Source organism: Geotrypetes seraphini, chromosome 10 (genome assembly GCF_902459505.1).
Source record: "Geotrypetes seraphini chromosome 10, aGeoSer1.1, whole genome shotgun sequence".
Classification (NCBI taxonomy): domain Eukaryota; kingdom Metazoa; phylum Chordata; class Amphibia; order Gymnophiona; family Dermophiidae; genus Geotrypetes; species Geotrypetes seraphini.
The window spans coordinates 132,712,155-132,731,566 of record NC_047093.1 but is presented as its reverse complement, the minus strand read 5'-3'; the positions used below and the strand labels follow the sequence as shown (position 1 = coordinate 132,731,566).

The 19,412-nt window shown below is 40.9% G+C and overlaps 1 protein-coding gene across 1 annotated transcript in view; it reads right to left on the bottom strand.

Annotated features, from left to right (window-relative positions):
• Positions 1-19,412, bottom strand: part of LOC117367625 (sodium/hydrogen exchanger 10-like) — a 301,595-nt gene that overhangs the window by 61,978 nt on the left and 220,205 nt on the right. Inside the window, exons 16-21 of the mRNA XM_033960369.1 lie at positions 18,532-18,583; positions 17,882-18,030; positions 15,819-15,944; positions 6,752-6,826; positions 2,947-3,045; positions 906-1,076 (exon numbers count right to left, since the gene is read on the bottom strand). Of these exons, the coding sequence (XP_033816260.1) occupies positions 906-1,076; positions 2,947-3,045; positions 6,752-6,826; positions 15,819-15,944; positions 17,882-18,030; positions 18,532-18,583 (672 nt within the window). The remainder of the gene's footprint in view (positions 1-905; positions 1,077-2,946; positions 3,046-6,751; positions 6,827-15,818; positions 15,945-17,881; positions 18,031-18,531; positions 18,584-19,412) is intronic.

The following is a 19,412-nucleotide window of genomic DNA, read 5'->3' as shown; positions in this document are numbered from 1 at the left end:
GTGCCAACAATTGCCCCCATTTGCATGCAGGCCTTTAGTGAATTCATTGGCCTGCAAGCAATCGGGCACAGAAAGGAAGTTAGTGAATCTAGCTCTGAGTCCTTTCAACCAAACAGCCAGTAAACTAGATTAAATCTTTGTTGAAACATTAAACATAACATGGGACTTTTAAGTTTCTACAAATTTGAAATCAGAACTTAATTAAAATTGTTAAACAATCTGTTTATTAATTTGAGATAAATATAATTAAATATAAATATACCCATACTTTAATTTTGAGCAAAGCTGTATTCACTGTTAGCACCTAGTATTAAGAGGTTATACCTAATAATGTATTAACAGATCTTCTAACAAATATAGGGGGTCTTTTACTAATTTAGCGTGTGCTAAATTGCTAATGCGCCCATTATATTCTATAGGCGCATTAGCATTTAGCGTGCGCTAATATTTAGTGCACGCTTTTTTTTTTTTTTTAAATTTTTATTTATAGAATTTTCATTCTTTCAATACATGAATCACATATAAAATGTATAATAAAATATATATGTATGTACAAATTCATATCATAAATATTCATCCCTTTCCCCTATTATTTATTATTATTATTTTTATTTATAGAATTATTATTATTTCAATACATGAATCACATATTATAAAATGTATAATAAAATATATATGTATGTACAAATTCATATCATAAATATTCATCCCTTTCCCCTATTATTTAAATTTTTATTTATAGAATTTTCATTCTTTCAATACATGAATCACATATTATAAAATGTATAATAAAATATATATGTATGTACAAATTCATATCATAAATATTCATCCCTATTCCCCTAAATCGGCTAGCGGGCCTTAATATAAGACCACCATAAATCTTTAAAAGGGCATTTTCTGACCTGCACCAAAGTTTCGCAAGTGATAGTAACTTCCATTGGCTGTTTTGTGAGGCAATTTATATCTGCTAGAATTGCACCGCTGCCTCTGTAATCAGTGAAATAAATCTTCCCTCCTTCCAGCTGGGCTTCTTCTTGGTCAAAATGTCCATACACAGGTTTGGAGCCATGAAGCTGTTAAAAAGGAAAGAATGTTATTACTTTAGAGAGGCTAAATATACAGTATATAACACAATATTTATAGTGATTTAAATGGCTATTTAAATTACTTGTCTGTGGATAACTACTACCACTATTAATTATTTCTGTAGTGTTAACCGGACACACGCAGCACTGTACAGAGTCACAAAGAGCAAGAAAACAGTCCCAGCTTACAATCTAAACAGGCAAGACAAACAGGATGGCATGGAAACAGTTATGCTTTTACATACAAGCAGCAGCGAGACCTACCGCAACCACCAAGAGCCCACAGACCCGATCCTGCCAGGAGTGTGAACTCCTCCCCCTGCAGTCCATTGGAGAGATCAATCTGCCTGCTTTTAAATATCAGCAGCAGTGGAGATCAACTGCTTTTACACCTAAGCAGCAACGAGACCAGCCACAACCACCGAGAGCACACAGACCCGATCCTACCAAGAGTGTGAACTCTTCCCCCCATGCAATCCGCTAAGAAGATCGACTGTCGGCTCCGGGCGGCTTTCCCGCAGAGGAGAGAATCCTGCATTCACCGTGGGCCTCATCTGGGGCAGCCTCCTTGGAGCGGCTGGGGCACGGGCAGTGTGTCTGGGAGGGAATGCATGGATGGGAGAACATCGCAGGGGAGGAGACATAGGCATCCTGGGACTGTCTGCCAAGTCTCTTCCCTGAAGAAGCCCTTTCTGGAAAAGTCAATCGCTCCTCCTAAACTTACTTGCTCCACTTCATCACTGACGCTGAAACCGTGGATTGAAGACAAAGTTTTATTTTATTTTTCTTTCCAGCTTATGATTTATCTTTAATCTTATCTATTGTTTTGCCTTTTGTATTTGTTTTGTTCTATTTCTATCATTTAAATTTCTCCAGAATTCTACTGTTCAACGGCTCCCCCTTCTGCTTCTATTCCTTTCTCTCCTCTCTTCTACCTTCCAAAGTATTTAGATCAATGCTGTCTTGTTAAAATGTTTATTTTATTTTTATTTTTCCTCTAACTCTACTTTTCACTTCTCTATTACCCTCCAGGTACTTTAGTTAGATTGTGAGCCTTCGGGACAGTAAGGGAATTTTTCAAGTACCTTTCTTATTTCTAATCTTAATGTATATTTTCTGTAAACCGCTTAGAACCTAACGGATGTAGCGGTATATAAGAAATAAATTACATTACATTACATTAAGGGGAACGATTAGTCAGCAGGCTGGGTTGGAGGGCAGAGGAGTAGGGCTAAGGATTGCAGGCTATATAATAATAGAAAGAAATTCAAGTGATGTATCATGATTGATGCCATTTTTCTAATATTTCTATATTTAATATGTAAGATAAGGGTGGGGAGGGGGGAGGGTTTCTATTATATGAAAAATAAAAATTACTAGAGGGATTTCAGGATGGAAGAGGGAGGGTTATATTTCCAATTATAGGATGTAATGATAAGATGTACAAGTGTTTAAATCTATATTATTGAGTTGCAATTTTTGTACACTTGATGAAAGTTTTAAAATGAATAAAGAATTAAAAAAAAAAAAAATAAATGATGTAATATTGTAAGATGAAAAATGAATAAAGACTTTGAAAAAAAAAAATACATTTATCTAACTGTTTGTTCTACATGAACAATCAAGGATGGAAAGAGCCTTGCCCACTTTGCCAAAAATTTGGTCATGGGTGATTCCTTGCAACATATTCCTCAAGGCAGGAAGGCATGCGGTATGAGTGGTCTTAAAATTTTTAAATGATAGTATATTTTTTGACTGTTCATGCTGGGTTCCTTTGATGCTTGTCTTTGGAGAATAACATTTATTCTTAAGTGCACTGTAAAATCTTAATTGATGAAAAAGCTTTAGCAGAACTTACCTTTACAAACCCAGAGACCATAAGATGAATTCCACTTGGCATCTCACCTTCTGTACATATGCTATCTCCATAGTCAAATAGCAAAAGTTTTGCTTTACTCTAAAAGAAAAAAATTGGAAGAAAACATTCAAATTCACTAATGAAAATTGTATTTTTTCGATAATTTATGGAGTTTATGATTTGCATGGGTTATAGGGTATGATTTAGGAATGAATGCTGGAGTAAAAATGAAAATATCACCAGGCAATTGTGGCTATATTTTCTCTCTTAGGGTCCCTTTTACAAAGCCTTGGTAGCTTTAAAGCCTATTCAATTTATATGGGCTTCAGTGCATTTATCGAGGCAGCATCACTATCTCAGCTTTGGATAAGGGGACTTAAGATTGGTGACTAGTTGTATTAGGGTTAGAAAATTGCATCCAAATTACTTCTTCTTTGCTGGGACTGACCATGGCTCCTTTTACAAAGCCGCGCTAGCGGTTTTAACGCACGCACCGGATTGGCACACGCTAGCCGGAAATCTACCACCTGCTCCAAAGGAGGCGGTAGCGGCTAGTGTGTGCGGTAATTTAGCGTGCGCTATTCTGTGCGTTAAGGCTTGTTGACGATTTCTGGAATTTACAGGTGTGACAGTTGTTACCGATGATATGATAACTGAGATTGTGAATGAATCAAACTTAAGTGAATACATTAAAAAATACAGTTATCTGCAAATTGCATTGGAAACTCAGCCATGAGGCTTTGTAATAAATAGATTTAGCTAGTTCACAGATTGGCATTCCCTGTCTAAATTGCTGATTCTACATTTCAGCTAATGCTAGGAAGTTCAGAAGGTTGATTTGGTTGATTTTGTGACTCTTAAGAAACATAGATTTATGTTCCATTGTTCACATACATCTATGGGATAAGGTTCTCAGAGGAACAGGAAATTTGGGTGTTTTACAGAGAATCTGTTTCTTATAGATTAGAAAATACAATACTACTTTGAAGAAGTAGGGCTTTGTAACTGACATGATTGATACTTGGAAAGGTCAAAGATCAAAACTGATTTAGGAAGAAAAGTGAAACACTGCCACCTGCTGGGTTTAAAAACTTAACAGAATGGACTTTTAATGTTAACATGACGTAAAGCATTTTCGGAAAGGAAGTCATGTGATCAACTGTGCCATTGTATTCTAAAGCATGATAATTATTACAAATGATGTCACTTAGGGCAGTGTTTTTTCAACCGCTGTTCCGCGGCACACTAGTGTGCCGCGAGATGTTGCCTGGTGTGCCGCAGGGCCGCCGGGCCCGGAGCTGACAGGGGGCCCGAGGCAGGGGCGCCAGTAGCTCGCCAAGGCAAAGTGAGTCGATCACCCAGGACTCACTTTGTCTTGGCGATATAATCTATCGAGCCGATAAGTCTTCTTCTCCCCGACTTCAATTCTGCAGTCGGAGAGGAAGTTCGGGCCAGCCAATCGCTGCCTGGCTGGGCGGAACTTCCTCTCCGATTGCAGAATTGACGTCAGGGAGAGCATGCGTCGGCGTCGACTTTGGGGCCTGTTATCCATTGGTGGGTCCTGTTCCCCGATGGCAGCGGCAGTGGCAGTGGCTTGGGGAACGGCAGGGAGAAAGAAAGAAAGGGGGCAGGCAGGGAAACAGAAGGAAAGAAGAGAAACAGAAAAAAAGAAAGAAAGGTCAGGGAGAGAGGAAGAAAAAGTTGGGGGAGGGAATGAGGTGTGGAGGAGAGAAAGCATACAGGCTGATAGAAGGGAAGAAAGATTGGATGCACAGTCAGAAGAAGAAAGTGCAACCAGAAATCACCAGACAAGGTAGGAAAAATGATTTTATTTTAAATTTAGCAAAGTGGAGGCAGTATTACCACAGTTTTCAAAGGAATTTGCCCAAATAACTTAATAGTTAACTGGGTAAATTCCCAGAGATGAAAACTTCCCTTCACTTACTATGCACAGTTCTGAATTTATATCTGCTGTCTATATTTTACAATATGGTCACCTTTTACTAAACCGCAATAGTGGTTTTTAGCGCAGGGAGCCTATGAGCGTCAAGAGCAGCGCTGGGCATTCAGCGCAGCTCCCTGCGCTAAAAACTGCTATTGTGGTTTAATAAAAAGGATGGAGGGTATATTTGTCTATTTTTGTATGCTATAAAAACCAAATACAGAGAGAGACTGAGAGCTGTTGACGAAGAGCTACGTGTGTGTCTTTCTTCGATTCCAGCCAGAATATCAGCTTTGTGTTCAGCCAAACAGGCCCAGGTTTCGCACTGAATAAAGTATTTTATAATTTTTTATAATTTTTATTTCGTAATAAAGTAATTATAAAATACTTTCTTTGTGTTTATTTGATTCCTATTCAAGAGAATTACTTTATATATAGTCAATATAGGCAGAGAGTTAAATTTTTTAACATTTTCTAATGGTGGTGTGCCTCGTGATTTTTTTCATGAAACAAGTGTGCCTTTGCCCAAAAAAGGTTGAAAAACACTGACTTAGGGTATAAATCTGTTTGCCTTGTTTCCTCTCTTTGAAGAGCGCTGAAATTTTGAGGGCTTGCTCTTCCCAGACTGTGGAAGCTCTGTCAACAAAACATTTGTTTTTACACGGCTTTTCCAGGTCTGTTATTTGAATTCACAGAACGGAGTCTCTTGCCCAATGATGTGAGAAAGAGAATCCATTCTGACAATTCTTTTGGCCTCGATGATCAAGTCTCCAGCCACTTGGTCAGGCCCTAGCACAGCTTTGTAAAAGGAGCCCCATGTTGTTGGGTTTGTTTGTTTTTTTATTCTGAAACACTCCTTCATAATTTCACTATGTTGAACTGTGCAGTTTATGTTTACTATTGTTTTCAATTTTGGCTGTTGGAAAAATTTTTAAAAAATCTTTATAGAATCTGTCAGTACCCATTCTATATAAAACAAAGTTGTAACTCAATTGCCCATGCTAAGGGATACTAGAATTAGAGCGTTCCAGTTTTCTACCACTCTCTGAGTGAAGAACAACTTTCTTATGGAATCTATCCCTTTTCAATTTTAGAGAGTGCCCTCTCGTTCTCCCTATCTTGGAGAGGTGAACAACCTGCCCTTATCTATGTCTATTCCCTTCAGTACCTTGAATGTTTCGATCAAGTACCCTCTTAATCTCCTCTGTTCTAGGGAGAAAAGGCCCAGTTTCTCTAATCTCTCACTGTACGGCAACTCCTCCAGCCCCTTAACCATTTTAGTTGCTCTTCTCTGGACCCTTTTGAGTAGTACTATGTCCTTCTTCATATATGGCGATCAGTGCTGGATGCAGTATGGGGGAATTCCAGGTGGGGGAATACCATGGCCCAGTACAGCAGCATGATAACCTTCTCCGATCTGTTTGTGATCTCTTTCTTAATCATTCCTAGCATTTTCTAGTACAATAGGTGAGACTTTCTGGACCATAGGGATGTACAAAGGCAGTCTCCCAGAGAGTCAGGGTAGGCTTGCTGTGCCAGCCTTCAAGACTGAGGACCCAAAAGCCGAGTCCCATCTGACAGCTACTTCCACTCCGTAAAACTTGGCAAACATGTGAAGAAACAACCATGTTGCCGCAATGCAAATCTTCTCAGGAGAAAACAATCATGTTGCGGCCCACGAGGAAACCACACTCCTACTAGAATGCACCTTAATAGAAACAGGAGATTGTTTTCCTACCAGCATGTAAGTGGAAGAAATGGCCCTATGGATCCACCTGGAGATCATGGCCTTAGAGGGAGTACCTCACTGAATAGATTGCATCAGCACAAACAGATAGCCAGAAAAGTGAAATCGTTAGTGACCTCCAAGTAAAGCAGCAGAACTCTGCGCACGTCCAACCTCTTCAGGAAACGATCTTGATGTTTGGAACCTGTCGGCTGAAAAACAGGCAAACACACCTCCTGATTGACATGGAATGCTGAAACCATCTTAGCAAAAACGAAAGAATGATCTGGAGCAAAACTCCGGTCTCTGAAATTCGGAGGAAAGGGTCTCTAAAAGTCAATGCCTGCAGCCCATATACCCTACGAGCAGAAGTGGTGGGAACCAGAAAAACAGTCTTGATTATAAGATCCAGAAACGAAGCATCATGAAGAGGCTCAAATGTATATTATCTAATCTAATCTAATCTAAACCTTAAGTTTATATATCGCATCATCTCCATGAGAATGGAGCTCGACACGGTTTATAAGAACTTAAAATAGTGGGTAGAGAAGAAGAAAAAGGATTACATGAACTTATGTGTAGAAGGGGGGAGAGAAAGGGGGGAAGTGATTTATTGTACACTTGTTTGAAAATATATAATGAATAAAGAAATTTAAAAAAAAACAAAAAACCCCGACAACACCACATCAAGATTCCCGGCCGGGAACAGATTCTTAATGGGTGGCCATACCCGAAGAGCGGCTTTCTTTTTTTTTTCCAAATATTTTTTATTTTCTAATTTTTCATAAAGTGTACATAATAATTAATTACAATTTATAAATACATATTATCACTTTTATATCTAATACATTATATATCTGAATTTGATTTTCCCCCCTCACCCTCCCCCCTCCCTTTCATTACTTTAATATAATATTTTAATTTTCAAATTTTTATAAAAAGTATACAACATATTAGAATACTATTGATACATATTCAATAACTTTTTTATATCTAATATAATATAATCTAAACAATTTTTATCCCATTTCCCTCCCCCCACCCTTTTATTACCTTTTTTTTTTCATACGTTACATTTTGTATAATATATTATAACATACTATGTATAAATTAATTTTTCTTACCCCCCCTTTATGTGTGTCATAAAAAAAAATCCTTAAAAAAAAAAAAAAAAGAAAAGAAGAAGAAAACATCATATTATTTATTCATTATAGTATTTTGTCAATGGCCCCCATATTTTTATAAATTTAATATATGTCCCCTTTTGTACTGCTATTGTTCTTTCCATTTTAAAAATATGACATATTGTATTCCACCAAAATGTGTAATTTAGGTTGTTGTAATTTTTCCAATTGTTAGTTATATGTTGAATGGCAACCCCTGTCATAATTAATAAAAGCTTATTATTTTCTGGTGAAATTTGACTTTTTTTTCTCATCATTGTTCCAAGTAAAATTGTATCATATGATATCGCAATATGATTTTCCATTAATTTATTAATTTGTGGCCAAATTGAATTCCAAAAAATTTTTATATAAGGACAATGATATAATAAATGATCTAATGTCCCTGGTTCTAGATTACAATGCCAGCATCTATTAGACTTAGAACTGTCTAATTTTTGCAAACGGGTAGGGGTCCAAAAAGCTCTATGTAATAAAAAGAACCATGTTTGTCTCATAGATGCTGACATTGTACATCCCATTCTCCAAGACCAAATTAGTGGCCATTGAGATGCATTAATTTGATGTCCAATCTCAATGCTCCAAATGTCTCTTAGACCATTTTTTGGTTTTTTATTTACATATCCAGATATTAATTTATACCACAATGCGGCTTGATGTCCTAGGAAGTCTGCTTTAAAGCATAAGAATTTTAAACTATATTGATTGTTTAATGATTTCCATTCAGGGAACCCAACCTGAATGGCCTGCTTCAATTGCAACCATTTAAAACTTTGTGTTTTATTGAGACCAAATCTATGTTGCAATTGTGAAAAATCCAGCAGTTTACCTTCTGATATAATATCATCTAGAGTTCTAATGCCTGCATTAATCCAGTTCTTCCAAAGGATTTGAGCTCCGCCAATTTTGATCTTGGAGTTTATCCATATGGATTGATTAGTTGATTTGTATATTGGGATGAGTGTTAATTTATCAATAAATCTCAATGTTTTCCAAGTATCCATTATTATTTTATTTTCTTTGTATCTTTTAGGTATATTAATACTTGGTAGATGAACTAAATTTAGGGGAAACATAAGGCGCCATTCCAAATATAACCAATCTGGTGCATTATCTATAAGTTCTGGGAGGATCCAATACATACCCTGACGTAGAATATAGGCTTGATGGTACCTATAAAAATTTGGAAAATTTACCCCTCCCTCCTTAATTGATTTTTGTAAGGTTACTAAAGCTATTCTAGGTGTTTTACCAAGCCAAAGAAATTTTGTTAAAATTCTATTAAGCTTTTTATAAAAGGACCCCTGAAAATAAATAGGTATCATACTCATTTGGTAGCAAACTACAGGCAACATCATCATTTTAATAGTTTGAACTCTTCCCCACCAAGAAATATGTAATGGGTTCCATTGCTCACATAACTCCGTAACTTTTTTTAATACATATTTTTCATTTTCTTTTACAGTATCTTCAATTGTTTTTTTAACTTGAATGCCTAGATATTTAAATCCTTCTTCTTTCCATATGAATGGAAAAGTATCAAATAATCCTTTTACACAGTGAACATTCAGAGGTATAATTTCAGATTTATTCCAATTAATTTTATAACCTGAAAATTTGCCAAACTTATCAATTAATTCCAATAAAGAAGATAAGGTAGACTCTGGATTTCTCAAATAAAGCAAAATATCATCAGCATAAGCCGAAATTTTATATTCCATATCTGAATATGGAATACCTTGTATCTCCCTCGTTTGCTGTATTGCTAATAATAAGGGTTCTAATACAACATCAAATAACAAAGGAGATAAAGGACAGCCTTGTCTAACTCCCCTCTGCAATTGAAAACCATCAGATATCATATTATTAATATTTAATCTTGCAATCGGGAAGCTATACAAAGTTTTTACCATTTGTATAAATCCAGAACCTATACCAAACCATTCTAAAGCCTGATACATAAAATTCCATTCTACCCTATCAAATGCTTTCTCAGCATCTAATGAAACTGTAAAAGCCGGTTCATCCATTTTTTTTTGACAAGTTTAGCATGTGAAATAATAGTCTAGAGTTATTGGAGGAATGTCTTTTAGCAACGAAACCCGTTTGGTGCATATCTATAATATGTGGGAGAGCTTTGGCTAATCTCAAAGCCAAAATTTTTGCCAAAAGTTTATTATCAACATTTATCAAAGATATAGGCCTGTAGTTTGAAACCAAAGTAGGATCTTTATTTGGCTTAGGCAAAGAGCGGCTTTCAAAAAACGAGCAACCTCTGGATGCAACACTAACGAGGACCAGCTATCCTGAGAATGGAAACAAGATAGACTGGTCACCTGGACTCTTACAGATGCCACAGTGAGGCCCTATCCAGACCAGCCTGAAGAAAGGCAAGGACTAGTGACAATAGTTGCGACAAAATGATCCTCCTGATCCTGGTTACACCAATGTTTGAAGGTGCTCCACGTCTTAGCATAGGCGGACACCGTGGATGACTTCTTAGATTTGAGAAGAATAGCGATCACAAGCTCTGCATAGCCTTACGCTCTAAGATCCAAGCCATAAGAGCAAAGCGACTCGGTTCTTCTATGGCTAATGGGCCCTGAGGAAGAAGGTCCGTATAGACGCTCAGGTGCAGACTGCGTCCTATCCAGTTGCATCAGATCTGCATATAAGGATCTTTGCAGCCAGTCAGAAGCCATTAGAATGATTCGGCCTGGATGAGTCGCAATCTTTCAAAGAACCCTATCATCAGCTAGGGTGGAAAGACATAAAGAAGAACATTGGAGGCCAAGGCTGATATGAGAACACGAGCCCTGTGCTTCTGGGCTCGAATCTGCGGCTGAAAAAGCATAGCGCTTTCTTGTATTGTGTTGTGGCATTGAGGATCTCAATGTCTCACAATCGCCTGAAACACCTGAAGCGACTGGGTCCACTTGCCTGTATCCAGACTCTGACAGCTGAGGAAGTCTGCTTAAATGTTGTCCACTCCAGCCACATGGGACACCATGTGCTAGCAGATGACTTTCCACCCAAAGCTAGGCCTCCTGAGCCAAGGAAGAACTCTTGGTCCCTCCCAGTTGACTGACATATGTCATTGCCATCGCATTGTCTGAAAAGACTCAAACAATTCACCCCTCCAGAGGATTCTGTAATGACCTTGGGGCTAGATGAACAGCCCTGAGCTCCATCTGGTTGATTGACCACTTCCTCTGCGACGGGGTGAAGGGGTTGACATTCGCAGTGAGCCCCCCCCAGCCCTGAAGGCTGGTATCCATAGTTACCACAATTCAGGAGGCAATTTGCAATGGGACACCCTAGCAGAACGACCGGTGGCCAAGCCACCAGGCTATGTTTGCTCTGGCCTCCAATGTCCATGGCAGATGCATCTCCAAGACATCTCAGTGTGACGCCCACCGAGAAAGGAAGGCCTGATGAAGAGGACACATGTGCGTCTTCGCCCAGGGGACCACATCCAATGCAGCTGCTATGGAGCCCAATGCTTGCAAGTAGTCCCACGCAGAAGGAGCCGACTTCTTCAACAAGAGGTGAAATCTGCACACACAGGCAGGTAAACATGACTCTCTGCCGTATTGAACAGAATTCCCAGGTATTCTAGGGATTGCATGGGCATCAAGTGGCTCTTCCTGAATTTGACAATCCAACTCAAGGATTCCAGTCCCCGGAGCATGCTTTCCACCGCAGAATGCTCCTCTTCCAAAGAGGGCACTCTGATCAACCAGTTGTCCAGATATGGGTGAAATTGTAACCCCAATTTCCTCAGATAAGCTGCTACTACCACCATCACTTTGGTGAACATCCGGGATGCTGGTGCTAGGCCAAAAGGCAGAGCTGAAAACAGATAATGCTGATCCAGCACATCAAATCTTAGAAATTTGTGCAGAGCTGGAAAAATGAGGATGTGCAGGTACACCTCCGTAAGATGCAAGTAGGCCAGAAACTCCCCTGGAGACACCGCCACAACAACCGACTTCATGGTCTCCATCCAAAACCAAGGAAACTTGAGAGCCGCAAACACATGGTTCATATCTAGAATAGGTCTCCATTCTTCTGACCCTTTCTGTGGCTCAATAAAATAAACAGAGTATCTGCCTGAGCCCAAAAAATTGTTTGGCACTGGCTCTATTGCTCTAAAATCCAGCAAACGCTGAACTGCAGCCTGAACTCTGTGCACTTTTTCTCGACTCCCTGCAGCAGAAGTCACAAACCAATCAGATGGGGGTTGGCCGAATTCCAGCTTATAGCCCAATCAAATAATTTGTAAGACCCACTGGCCTGTCGTAATGCGCAACCAGGCTGGCAGAACTCCGACAGCCAACCCCCTATCTTTAGAAGGACCCTCGGCTTCCTGGCTTCGTTGTATCTTGGTGGTAGGTTGTGCAGGACGGCCCCTTGAAGATCTCTTTGACGAGGAGGGAGAAAGCTGTTTATTAGTCCCAAAAGCTTCTCTGGAGACACGAAAAGTAGAATGCCCAACCCACTTAGGTGTGGACCTACTATCTGACAGAGACTTTGGAAAACAGTCCATCACAGCCTCCATGAGATCATCCAATCCCTTGCCAAACAGAACTGTGCCTTAAACGGCAGACGAACCAGGGTTGCCCAGGAGATGGAATCTTCAGCCCACCACCGAACGCAGAGCATTCGGTGGGCCGATATCGAATAGGCTGAGACCTTTGCCAGAACCCTCTCACAAGGTCATAAAAGCCATCTGCTAAGTAGTCCGTTCCAGCCAGGAGAAGCCGCGGAGGAGGATCTACTGCCTCAATCTCCAACGTATGCAGGTGAGCCATACAGGTGTGTGCCATAACTGACATACCCACAGCAGCTCTGACACCGAAAGTAGCTGCCTCATAAATGTCCTGAGGATCACATCCACCCAGTGATACTGTATATCTTTTAACTCAACGCCCTCGCCACTAGATTGCAAAGTGCGCCGGGTCACCTGGGCCACCAAGGAATCCACCTTGGGTTGTCCCAGCAGCTGCTGACACTCTTCCGCCATAGGATACAAACGAGACATGACCTGAACAATCCGCAAGGGACCTTCCAGAGAGTCAAACTGTTCAGTTACTAAATAACTCAAATCCGGATGCCAGGGAAAAATGGCAGACTGGGTACACATACTGCAGCCATGTAGAAGAAGTGGAACAAGAGGCAGTAGTGGTCTTATAATCCAAGCCCAATTCCAGTAAAGATTCAGCCATCAAGTCAGGGAGCACCGCAACTTTAAACAAGTGTGCCACAGTTGGGTCTTCTCCAGGATCCGGAGCCCCTAAGGGATCCATGGATCCAGTATCCCAATCCGGATCTTCCAATCTGGGGAATAAATGATCAGCGAGGTCCGGATTCGCCGCTATAGCCTCCTGCACTGACTGTGAAACATCTGGGGTTGTCTGAGAGACTGACGTCCCCGAAGAAATACCTGTGCTGTGCAATGCCGTAGGGGTAACAGTTGAACATTCAGCAGCTGGACCCCTTGATTGAAACTTGGACCACAAAAATTTCATGAACTCCAAGAAGACGTCTGGATCCTGGGGCAGAGAGTCACCCTTAGATGACTTAGACTTGCGCTTCTTAGGCTGCGGAAGGTCCATTTCGTGGCTGGACAATAAATGCGTAGTCCCAAGCCTTGAAAATAAAGACAGCAATCCCAACAGGCTAGCTGAGTGTAGTATCACCTGCTTCTGTGGAGGGGAAGCTGAACCCAAAGTTACCGCCTCCCCTGACTGCGCCACCCAACACGTGGTAAACGGATGCTCTAAAAGCAGCAAATTTTCCCAAATTTTGCATGAATCCACATTAGGAGACCCTGAAGACTCCATCCCAGCAGTTTTCCTTGCAAAAATTCAAAATTTAAAGAAGCAGGGAAAAGTTGAAAAAAACATTGTGCAAAAAACCCACTATCTAAAACGGCCTTCTCAACATCAAAAAATCCTGAAAATAACAGAATTCAGGTGGGAGAACCCAGGGGACCTCTAGAAATCCCTCAAAACCCCTCGAAATTAGGTTTTAAAAATCGCTGATAGAGCCTGTCAGCTCCTCTTACTCACAGGACTGAAGACAGAAGCTGCACTTGCTCTCTAGCCTCAGTTAACAACCAGTCAGAATTCACTGTTACACTGCCTGGAATGCTGAAACCAAGCTGATTCTTCGGGCTACTAGTCAGACCCCTGTGGACCACTGACTGCACACCAGGATGTGTGAAGGCATGAAACACAGCCTGCATGATGTGGAACACTGGTGAGCCCCCTAAGTGTGCTAAATGGTCTGCGGTCGACCCTCCCCGCTTAACAGGGAGCAAGACCAAGTCAGGGATGGCCCTGAACTCCAAGGAAGACTAGCAGACTGGCTAACAGGTACCCCGAAGGGATCGGCCTGTCAGTTACAGACCGAAGTCTGTGAATTCTCAAGCAGGCTTAAAATTGCTTGAAACGCGAAAGAACCACGAAAGGGAACAAAACTAAGTCAAATTTAAAATAAGGAGAGCAGAACTCTAACACCTGCAGCCATGCATGCAGAAGAGAAAGATTGATAGGAGGAGCTAAGCTAGCTTGTGAAGTACTCTGGAGGCGGAGTGGAAAACCTGGAATGGTTCTCTTCTGCAGTTCATGCGGGTTAAGGCTTCATTTATGGCTTCTTTCTTTTTCTTACTCATACTCTAGAGCAGGGGTGCCCACACTTTTTTGGCCTGCGAGCTACTTTTAAAATAACCAAGTCAAAATGATCTACCAACAATAAAAATACTAAACATATACCCCCTCTTTTACTATGCTGCGCTAGCCGATTTAGCGCGCGCTATGGACGCATTAGCATTTAGTGCACGCTAAATCGGCTAGCGCGCCTTAGTAAAAGACCCCTATATTTATATATATATATATATATACCGAGTGCACCTCTTATGTCCTCCAGACCTCGTTCCATTCCCCAACCAACACCTCTCTCTGTCCTTCTAGGAATCCAGCTTTTCTTCCTCTCCCCTCCACCTCTATTGGCAACATGTCTCCCTCCTCTGTTCTGATCTTGCATCTCTCTGTTCTTCCTCAGGGTCTCTCCCCCTCTGTCTCTGCTGTCTGCACTTCCCATAGTCCAACATCTGCCCCCCTCTCTTCTGCCTCCCCTTTGTTTCAAGTTTCTCCCTCTCTCTATCTTCCTTCAGCTAACATTTTGAATCCTCCCACTTTGGTCCAGGTCTTTGTCTTTCTCACTCTCTTTGTCTTCCCCCCTCCCCAGGGCCTGGCATCTCTCTCTCCTCGGTTCAGAGTGTTTCAACCTCTCTAATCTCTCTAGTAGTCCAGGATCTGCCTTATCTGCCTTGTCTTCCCACTCCCTTTTGGTTCAAAGCTGCTTTCCCGCCCCTCCTCAAGGTCCTTTTGTCTCTTCTCTCTCCCCCTCCCTGATCCAGGGTCTCTAAGGCAATCCCCCTCGCGATGGGCACAATTTTACTCCAATATGCGGGGCCTTATTTCCGCTGCTTTCCTCAGACTAGATCATCGAGCTGCTTCCCTTAGACTGGATCCCTCATCTCCGTTCTTCCCTCTTGGCCTACCACAGTTGAAAGTTCATTACGGCAGCCTGCAGAGCAAACGTAGCAGGCTGCCATTGGCTTCTGTAGCACATTCCCTCTGCCGTAGTTCCGCACCTCCTCTGATGTCAGGGGCAGGACAGCATCAGAGGGAACGTGCTACAGAGGCTGACAGCAGTCTGCTACGTTTGCTCTGCAGGCTGCCGTAATTCCACTACTTTAATGGTGAGACAGTGACCGGGGGAATGCTAGGGAAAACATTGGCTCGGCGATCTACAGGCATTGCCTTTGCGATCGACCGGTAGATCGCAATCGACGTTTTGGGCACCCCTGCTCTAAAATTTTATAGTCTAGTTAATGATAACATTTTTGAGGAATCTGCTTTTCCTCAAATGACATGAAATGCAAGACAAATAAAAAAGTATACAACTGAAGTAGCTCTCTCACAGAAAGGAACATGAGAAGATAGATTACCTTGATGAAATTAATCTGGTTCTTTGAATTTTCAAGCCAGGGGACATTACTCAGCAGTTCTTCAGCATTAGGTGACTGAATAGTTTCAGGAAAAGTGGTCAGCTGTCTGATTTTCAACTGGATAATCTAGACAAAGACATAAAACACAGATATTTGAATTGCATAGTAACATAAGAATAGCTTTACTGGATCAGACCAATGGTTCATCTAGGCCAGTATCCTATCTACACAGAGCCCAATCCAAGTCACAAGTACCTGGCAAAAACCCAAAGAGTAGCAACATTTCATGCTACCGATCCAAGGCAAGCAGTGGCTTCCCACATGTCTTTCCCAATAACAGACTATAGACTTTTCCCGAGAGAAACCAAGCTGTCAGGTGCAGTGATGTCAGACTGGGATGCAGAAGAGACTCCTGATTCTGTGTAAGTAGAGTAGGAAATATGGGAAGAGGTATGGGCTCCCTGGAACTGAGTTGAAGTAGAAGGGGGAACCAAGGTTGTCTGGGCCACCGTGGAACAATGAGAATCATGGTGGCTGCTTCTCGCTTGAGCTTGAACAGAGTTCTCAACATGAGAGGAATTGGAGAAAATGCATAGAGAAACAGGCCCGTCCAATACAGGAGAAAGGCATCTGCTTCCAGATGGAGAGGAGAGTAAAGCCTGGAGCAAAACTGGGGCAACTGGTGATTGTGAGGAGCCACTAAAAAGTCCACTTGTGGGGTGCCCTACTGAGCAAAGATGGACTGGAGAGTTGCAGAGTTGAGAGTCCATTCGTGAGGCTGAAGAATTCTGCTGAGGTTGTCTGCTAGGGAATTCTTCTCCCCTTGAATGTAGACAGCCTTTAGGAAAAGGTTGCGAGTGGTTGCCCAAGTCCAGATTTTCTGGGCCTCCTGACACAACAGGAGAAAGCCCGTGCCTCCCTGCTTGTGAGGAAGAATTAAAGGGAACAGATGGAGAAAAGACCTGTACAGGTGAAGATCCTAAGACCTCCATGAAACTGAAGGTGAAGAAAGATCCCTGTGAACCCTCAGATTGACAGAGACATGATAATGATACATTATGCCTAAAAGCACCTTAAACAAGATTATATTTCTTATTCAGTTCCTCTCTGTGCTGGCATAAGCAGTTTTCATGAGAAGCTCATCTTTCACACAGAAACTGGTGACCATCTGCTGACAATGACAAACATTTACTTTAGGAAAAAGGAAATTAATAAAAAGAAATTAACACATAACTATAACTCCAGGTCAAGCTGACTTACCAGAAATAATATCAACCACAAGGATAAGAATTAGTAACTGTGCAATTAAGTTCAGGAATAAGGGTGGGCCTTACTCAGAAATTAGTGACCTTGCTATTAAAAGAGCATATGTCAGGGAAATTAGGAAAGCCAGGTTTGGCAATAAGACATCACGCTTCGATATGACTCAGAAAGTATACGTGTTGACCAATTAATGAAATGATATTTATGAATATCCAATAGAAATCAAGAACGTAGATTGTATTAACGTGGTCCTAGGTTGTTAAGAATGTATAAAAGATCAGTTTACCAATGTTTAAATCAGAACAGACACCAGGTATATGGAAGCCGGCATTCTGTATACGTTCTATTAACTCAATTGGCTGAGACTTATCCTTTGTAAGCTGACTACTATTGATTACTAAATAAATATATTACTTATACAGCAAATTGGGTTGTTGTGTGAGGTCATTAATGGAGACTTAGGTCAGGGTCTTCACATTGCTACTTCATTGTCTGTGCAAAGGAGAAGGACTTGGGGGCAGAGAAGATGATGGAAAGCTTTGAGGGCTAAAGCATTGCTCTGAGTTCCAGGAAATTGATGTGAAATTTCCGTTCCCTGGTGGTCCAGAGACCTTGAGTCTGAAGATCGTCCATATGTGCCCTCCAGGGTCGTGATTACCTTGTGATGAGGGGGTTAAGTGAAAAAGGTATAGGCTGAATTTTAAGGGGACAATGTTATACTTTGAACTGCTGAACTGTCATTGCCTGACATTTTGGTTAAACATGAACCAAAAGTTATTATTGACAGTATTTTTAGTTACCGTTTCTAACTTAGCTCCTTCATTGTAATCAATTACTCCATCTGATATTAAAGAATTCAGAGTTTCTGTGGCATTATTCAGGACAGTACGGATTGCTTGCATGGTTTTCATAGAAAGCACCACTTCTGGATGATCCCGCTGCAATAAACCTAAAAGTAAAATGAAAAGCACTATTATAAATAATGAACCTGATCTACGTGGAAGATAATTTTATAACACATGCTTTTTTAAAAATTTTTTTTATAAAGGAAGGCTATTTTATAAAAGAAAAATATGCATGTATGTATTTTTATAAGTTCCAATAAACTCCAGTAGCACAGACAAGGTTATACCTCCAGTAGCACATAGGTATACCTCCTTCAAAGCAGATGTGACTTACTTATTTATTATTATTATTTATACTAAGGATCTACATCAGTGGTTCCCAACTCTGTCCTGGAGGACCACCAGGCCAGTCGGGTTTTCAGGATAGCCCTAATGAATATGCATGGAGCAGATTTGCATGCCTGGCACCTCTACTATATGTAGATCTCTCTCATGAATATTCATTAGGGCTAGCCTGAAAACCTGACTGGCCTGGTGGTCCTCCAGGACAGGGTTGGGAACCACTGATCTACATAAAACTACATCATTTCAGTATTTTTTCTTACCTAGCTCTTTCATAGCATCTTGTTTCTGAATTTCCATAACAGCCTGTAATTTCTGTTAAACAAACAAAGAAACTTTCATTAGTCTTCTGATAAATGCAGGCATTAGATTATACTAGAAATACTGAATGAAATAGAATTACATGAAGAAATGATATTAGACCGCTTTAAAACAAAACAAAAAAAATTCCTATTCAGACACATTTGATCTTCGCGGTTTCAGCATTCGCAGTTTCGATTATTCACGGTTTTTAGCTTGTTGGCTCCTCCCCCCCAATTATATCAGCTTGCATAGAGAAATCACTGATTCCAATCATTTACAGAGAAAATCGCTGATTCCAAGCACTTTCTTCACCGTGTTTTGCCTCTTCTTCAAGAACTGACCAGGTCTCCCACCATGTTATTCATGGTTTCACCAAATTTACGATGGTTTTTAATAGAAAACAGTGAAAAACATATGAAAAAGTTATTTGCGGTTTTTCTGTATTTGCGGTTCTGTTAATTCCCATATCACAGCGAATACGGAGGGAGAAGTGTAAATCTTTCTCCAAACATTTACTTTGCAGTCCACAGCTAGGCCCTCCCCCGCTGCCTCTGACTGGCTGTCTATAGACCCTCCCAAGCAAGCACTCAGGGTGGTCAGCAAGCAGATTGATCTCTCTATCCCCCATCTCTCTTGCAGTCCACAGCTAGGCCCTCCCCCCTCTGACTGGCTGTCTATTGCCCCTCCCAAGAAAGCACTCAGGTGACCTCACTAGCTTTGCTATTTAATTTGAACCCTCTCTGGGCGGTATGTGCCCTGGCGTGTGATGCGTTGTGCAACAAAGGAGCACAAACAAGGAGCATGTGCTCCTTTGGGCACCTCCATATTTTCATTTCCTCTT